This window comes from Stylophora pistillata, chromosome 2 (genome assembly GCF_964205215.1).
Source record: "Stylophora pistillata chromosome 2, jaStyPist1.2, whole genome shotgun sequence".
Lineage (NCBI taxonomy): Eukaryota > Metazoa > Cnidaria > Anthozoa > Scleractinia > Pocilloporidae > Stylophora > Stylophora pistillata.
Genome location: NC_142520.1, coordinates 1,896,818 through 1,903,862, shown reverse-complemented (window position 1 = coordinate 1,903,862; position 7,045 = coordinate 1,896,818). Strand labels below are relative to the sequence as shown.

General features: G+C 40.8%; 1 protein-coding gene across 1 annotated transcript; it reads left to right on the top strand.

The window, feature by feature from the left end:
- Nucleotides 1–1,153: 1,153 nt before the first annotated feature.
- Nucleotides 1,154–5,570, top strand: LOC111340361 (very long chain fatty acid elongase 5). The gene is made up of 4 exons (XM_088747655.1): nt 1,154–1,312; nt 3,560–3,687; nt 4,084–4,308; nt 4,674–5,570. Exons 1-4 carry the CDS (start codon nt 1,294–1,296, stop codon nt 5,022–5,024), a joined length of 723 nt encoding a protein of 240 aa, XP_088603781.1. The 5' UTR covers nt 1,154–1,293; the 3' UTR covers nt 5,025–5,570.
- The last annotated feature ends 1,475 nt before the right edge of the window (nt 5,571–7,045 follow it).

Here is a 7,045-nt window from a genome sequence, read left to right as displayed (position 1 = left end):
TACATCGTGTATTGGATTCTGCTTTGGTACTGGAGTGATGTTAGCGTCCTTCCTTGAATTAGCCCATGGCACTGAGAGAAGATGGGGGGTCTCAGCTGGACTTTGGTTTGTTTTATTGCATTTGTAGGAGGTATTTTTTGCTTTGTCTTTGATCAAAAATGTCGATGAGGCACAGGGAATCCAAGGGAAAAAAAAAAAAATTAATAATAATAATAATAAAAATACAGAGAACAACAGAAATAAGAACGTCTTAGAAATATGCGATCTTAAAAACTTCAAAATCTCTTGATTTTATGGACTCTCTTTTATCAAGCATCAGCGCGTAACATTTATTTGATTTCCAATATTTTCCAGCGTATCCCACTACTGAGAATGTTGAAAGAACAGAAGGAAAACCCTCGAGCATGTTTTAAATTCGTAAATCAGCAGTTCTCCCAATTAACACTTTTAACCTTGAGATTTTTAAGTTTTGTTCAGGTTGACCTGAGCAGTACAATAGAACCTTTTGGCGAAGCGTTCTTTTGTATTCTTCTGAGGATATATTCCCTGAGAATATATATATATATATATATATATATATATATATATATATATAAATATTATGAGAGGAAAAAAAGGACGTAACTACATTTCCCGACAAGCCTGTTTCGTGAATCGCTTCACTCTTCAGGGGTTTAAACCCCTGAAGAGTGAAGCGATTCACGAAACAGGCTTGTCGGGAAATGTAGTTACGTCCTTTTTTTCCTCTCATAATATTTATTCTGCTCTGCTTCAACGTATTGAGCACTGTTCCACGCGAAAATCGACTTGCAGACTTCCTATATATATATATATATATATATATAACTAACTGCAGACAGTACTGTTTCGGCCTTCTGGGCCTCATCAGTGCAGTGCCGTAATGCTAGGATGGGGGAGAACCGAGACGGTCACCCCAAACGATTAGCTTTAGACTAAAATTGGAATGAAGGAAACAATACAGACATTAGCTCAACATCACGGAAGAAAATAGCCTTGAATTTAATCCCTGGACAAAATATTACGCAATTTCTTAGAACTCCACATCTTCGACTCACGCGCTTAGATGTGATCACATGCAAATCAGGTCATTTCTCACCGCTATACCCATGGGGGCATCTCGATTAATCTCATAAATTTGCATTTTCACCTTTGTCACGGGGCGGTTGATGAACAGATCACACCACCAACCACAGATCACCTCATTACGTGATAATCTTTTCGTTCCTTTCTACTGTACTTTGCGACTGTTCTAGAACGGGATAGCCTCAGATCATGGCTATGACATTCGCAGGTAACGTTTTCTTAAAATTTTGAATCATCTTTGCGCCAGAATATTGTAAACGACTGCAAGTGAAGTAGTTGTTGCCTGGGTTAATCCAAGTGAAGTTACTGACAAATTATGACTGATACCGTTAACCTACAACTAGTCTTTGGACTCGTCGAAGTTCCCAGAAAAGCAATTGAATTTTATTGAATTTTAGTTTTTTTTTATGGGTTTTAAGTGAAGTTATATCTAAGCTGTGTATACGCGAAAAGAACTGTGTTAATCCCAGCTTAGTTTCGTTTTATTGTTTACGATCATTGCAACAGATGCTTACAACAGCCGGTTCGGAAATTATCAGCAAAATTAAACCTAAAAGCGCCGATATGCAATACAGGAGGTCAGTGATTCGCAGTTGTACGGTTTCTTTGTAATAGATGCATCACTGCGTGTCGTGCTAGGAGTTACCAGTCGACCGGCTGAGGAATCAGTTAGGAACGATGGAAATAAAAATGGCGACGAAGTTTGCGTGAGCGGAGCGGGGGGGGGGGGGGGGGGTGGTGGGTGGGGTGAGTTAGGATATGGGCCGAATATCGGCAAGTCTCCTCTCGCAGCCGTTCTTTGTCTCAGGATCCCTTTGTCTCCCTCCCCACAAACGACTGCGAGAGGAGACTAAATATCGGCCCCTTCAGAGAAAATACGAAAAGGATTAATGTCCAAACTGAACTTTATTGTTTACATTAATGAATAAATAAAGTCATCCCTAAATCGAAAGATGAATAAATGGACGGATAAAAGTACTTTATTACTCCGGCTGTAGTATCCTTCCAAGAGAAGCCTGCCGTGAGCAGTCACATTTATTTTTTGCCAGAGCTTTTTCGGCGTGAGAGTATCTTCATGTGCGGGAAAACATGAGGCCTTGACTCTAAGCGCTTTACACCCGAACATCAATATGCATATTCTCTATACTTTTCCTAAGTTGCTGACAAGGAGAATTTGTTGAACTATTAGCTAGTCATTATTTCCTTTATTCTCGTGACCTTACGTTTGATTCAGGTGGTAAGGAGAAATTAGATTCTAGTCACTCTTAAGGGGGCTAAGGGTGTGATGGCCTACAAAGGGTCTAGCAATGATAATAGGGACCTTAAGCAGTCAGGACGGCAACGCCAAGGAAGACTTCGATTAAAAAATGAATTTCTACTCTTAGTTAGATTTTCAAAATGGCTGCATGAGCTTACTGTCTCGTACGGCGCCACAGCTCAACTTCAGCATGACGTATAAAAGGAGCGTTGAGTTCCAAATGGAATTTAAAATAATTTGCCGTCGCGGTTTCGGCTCGCAGACGACGCAAATTTTGGCGATTTTACATTGTTGTTTTGCATAGGACGGCTAAGAAATGTACAAAGTTTCAAAATGCACGTGCTGAGCTATTGTTCTGCCACGTCCTCGTTGCCGTCGTGGTTGTTAAGGTCCCCAATGATGCCTTCCCTAATAGTGCCAGATCCCCGGCAAAGCTCCTAAACCAACTTAAAACATACGGCGCGAAAAGAAAGTCCTTGAACGGGCAATATGGACCTTGTACGAAATAAATTTAATGGGTAGATACAACTGATGGGCTCCTTTCGTTTTAGCTTGCCAAACTGGGGTAATTTTTCTGCCCTTTTCAAGAGAATGGAGGTAGGTGTGAGTCACGCTCCTCCTCTCGCATGTAATTAGCGATTCGCGCTCGCCTGGTGCTTTCCTCCATTAACCTTAGAAAAAACCAAAAAGAAAATATTCTTGTTCTGCAGGCTACTCCCGTTTTATCATCCAACTGCACTCAGAAGAGTACAAATAACGTGCGAATTGAGTACAAATATCTCGCGATATTGAACAGTTTGTTGTTTTGTACTGAAGAGACACCTGTTTAACCGATCGGCTGTACAAATAAGAAATGCACATACAATAGAGCATTTGGAAAATAAATCATTCATAAGACGTTTTAGTGTGTAGTATCGCTGAGTAATTTTACTCTTTTTTTTATTTTAAGTCGCCCAACGGGCTCGTCGATATACGGCACAGCTCGTAAAAATACTCAGCGATACTACACACCAAAACTTCTAATAAGAAATATTTAGCGAGCCAAATCAGTCACTTTACTTTCTTAGTGTTATTTTTTTTTAATTGATACCGACTTCGCGAATATCAGTAACAAGCTTAGTGACTCTTGATAAAGAAAGATATACTGATCTGCTTTTATTTGTGATATTACTGAGATGTGGTTTTGGTTTGTTACAGAATTCGCGCGTTACTTCTTTAATGGTGTCGTGAAGCTGCAGTCCCTACCCGTGGTTGTTGCATACCTGTCTTTTGTGGCTCTCTCGCCGCTTTGGATTCGATATGTCCGCCCGCTTGGTCTCCGCAAAGTATGGATAATTTTAACAGATTCCTTTGTTGGGTCCACGTCAGCACGTGGTTGCCATATTTTAGACCAACTTATTAGATGAAGATGTCTATCTTGTTTGCAATGATACCCGGTTCTTTCTTTATTTATTTACTTATTTATTTATTTATTTATTTATTTATTTTTAGTCTTTAAAGTAAGTATTACCTGGTATTAGAGAAAAATATCTGGCTGGCCAGAGTGAGTGAGGTGAAGGCCTGGGGAGAGACCGCACCAGCAGGGGAGGGGTAGGCTAGTAGAGTTAATTTGTGACGGGGATGTACTAAGAAACAAATAAACAGCATGTTGCATGACATTCTCCGATCAAGATTGATGTGGAAAACGCTAGATTTTATATTTTCTTTCTTGATCTCCCCAGGTTCTGGTGGTTTATAATTTTGCTTGTAGTCTATTCAGCCTTTATTCTGTGGTCATCATCCTCGCAGCCCTGGCAAGAAATTGGCCACAATCTTTGTTTTTATGTGAGGAAGATTCCCTCGTGAAGCACGCTTTCTGGGTGTACTACATGACGAAGTACATAGAGCTCCTTGACACAGTCTTCATGATTGTTAGACACAGGCTGCGCCAAGTTTCTTTACTTCATGTAAGTAGGGATCCCAAAAACTTTGAATCTACTTGAACATGTTGGGCTTATCACGTCACGGATTCTCGAGTTCCTTGCAGCTCGGCGCTGCTCGGCGCCGGATCGACAGATCGGTGAGGTGAATCGATATTACAAAGGTCTGGGGCTGACTCGTCATCTGGGTCTTTGGAAGCGCGAGAAATGGGAACGAGTGATAACTGCGCTCCTGATTTAAGAGGACGAAATGACAATTCGATTAGTAACGATCTTTCATTGTATTTTTTTTAAAGATCAGATTGGGCATAAAGAAGCCTTTCGTAAGCTGATGCCTGATTTTGAACGTAATAAAGTGAAATATAACCCTATTGATGTTTTTTTCCCTTTAGATTTATCACCACTCCTCCATTTTGATGCTGAGTGAATACGCCTACACGTACGGCAATTGGCCGGCCATCTCTGTACCATTGGGCTTGAATGGCATAATTCACGTGTTCCTGTATTTCTACTACGGACAATCTGCCCTCAATCCTGGTCAAAGACCCGCTTGGAAGAAGAACCTGACCCAACTTCAATTGATTCAGTTCATGATCGGACTGTGTCACATGATTGTAGGATATCTACAGCACGGGTGGTGCTGGTACGGAATAGCCTATGAGCTCACTATGATATGGCTCTTTTCTAACTTTTACTACCAAGCGTATCTTAAAGAAAGGGCCGTTGCCAAGAAACTAGAATGAAGCTAGGTTCAATTTTAAGTTATGTTTAATCTCGAGTGTGAATTGGCCTGACTCGCGGGCGTTCAGAGGGCAGGCAGAGGCGTTTTGGTGTGGTTCTTCGTAAAGTTTCGGTAACTCTACGAGTCCAAGGCCTCATTTTTAAATTAAATAGAAAGGAAAAGAAGTGCTTGTTTTAGCTCGAAAATCAGATTATTATGTTCAGTTTCTTGATATTTCTACTAGCTCTTTACATTTTGAGAGTATTGATTTCAATGATCTTGATGAAAACGAGGTATAAAAAGAAAGAAACTCAGCTTTCCAGGCCCGTCAAGGTATCGAGTCTTCCAAGAATTGGCCCTCTCTAATTGTGTGTTCTGTTCTTAGGTGTCTCTTCGTGCGGGGCGAGTGTGTGTATGTGTAAGGGGGAGGGGTGGGTGGCGTTTAGCCCAACTTTCTGAAGGATCGTGCTCATATACGTCTTTCTGACAGCTCGTCACGCAAGGTGGACTTTAAGTAAAATGTTTTACCTTTTAAATTGTGTCAAAAATATTAAAATGTTTTTTTTTTTACTTGTATAATCAATGATAGTGCAGTAAATATTTTTCATGGTCAATTGAAAATTATTCGGATTTTTTAAAATTAATTTTAAATGTTCTAATTTTAGAACTGGGGCGGGCACACTCGGCAACCAAGTTAGAGTGGCTTTGGATAAATGTCGTTGTAACTTATGGTAAATTAAATGGGTTAACATTTTGGGTACATCTTTAGCCTGCGATCAGTCAACACAGCGGCAAAACGTCTTCGCTTGTGCGAATGTTGTTTTGACGTACCAGGTGCGTGTTTTCAGGCTGTCGGATCCAGGCAGTCTCACATGAGTTACAAACAACCACTTAAGCCAGGAAGTCGCGGTGCTCTAGAAGGGTAAAACTGTTTTTGGTACTTGAATAATCTCGAAAAGATTCGAGGTTTTTCTTTTCCCTACTTTGTCAACTTTTGCTTCTTTTTCTAGATTTATATGAACGTACGTTTCAATTTTCTTTCACTTATTTTGCAAGCGGTTTTTTTTTTAATGTTTTCCTATGAATTATGGCGCACTGCCGCTCAGAATTGATCCCACGCACATGCCCATCGTTTTACGGCTGTGTTTCTCGCAGGCTGTTGCATCTTGAGCAGTTCCGCTTCCAATCTTGTAATTTTGAACTGCACAGCATGGGTCGTGTACTCTTATATACAAATGAATAAAGGCTGATAGTTTCGAAAGAAACTGTTTGGGGCTGCGTCGGTGGGAGTAACGAAATAATTTGGATATATCAACCAAGTTGAAATGTAAATTGGCCACCGTAACGATTACAAAAGCTGACGTTTCGAGCGTTAGCCCTTCGTCGGAGCGACGACGAAGGGCTCCGACGAAGGGCTAACGCTCGAAACGTCCGCTTTTGTAATCGTTACGGTGGCCAATTTACCATTTCAACTTGGTTGATATATCCAAATTACTCCTATATACCTTCGGTTGGGTTGAAAAATAAAGTCAATGTACACAAGTGTGGAGGACCATCTCTTAAATGGGTTAATGTTAGAGAACAGCACGTTCCGCTTGCATTGACGCACGCGCGTAGAGACGACCAGAGAGTACGAGGCCTCCACGCGATACAAGCGGTGCTTCACGTGACTAGTTTATTCTCGCGTAGAAAAAAAATAATAATTTGGAGTGGTTTCTCCTTGCAGTTTACTTCGAATTTAGTTTTGCGCATTCTCCTACTTACTTTCAATAGGAGACTCCCCACATCCAGGTAAAACGTTGTAAGATTTCCAGGGTTGTAAATGTATTGTGAATTGTCCGTCGCTGGGTGTTTATATCGGCTTTGGGCAAGATTTCCGTAAAACCCCATACTGCATTATGCATTCAGTTCTTAGATAAAGGAAAGCAGAGGCAAAACAAAAGATTTCCTTTGGGACTACGGCTTTGTTTTTGATTGTCCTACGGGGTTCTACGGAAGTCTCTCCCTGTTTTGTGTTATTTTAGCATTGTATTTCACGCACGT

Excerpts from the sequence above, each read along its gene's own strand:
- LOC111340361 (XM_088747655.1), top strand. Across the intron at positions 3,688-4,083 it reads GCCCGCTTGGTCTCCGCAAA|GTTCTGGTGGTTTATAATTT; the intron begins GTATGGATAATT and ends TGATCTCCCCAG. Across the intron at positions 4,309-4,673 it reads GCCAAGTTTCTTTACTTCAT|ATTTATCACCACTCCTCCAT; the intron begins GTAAGTAGGGAT and ends TTTTCCCTTTAG.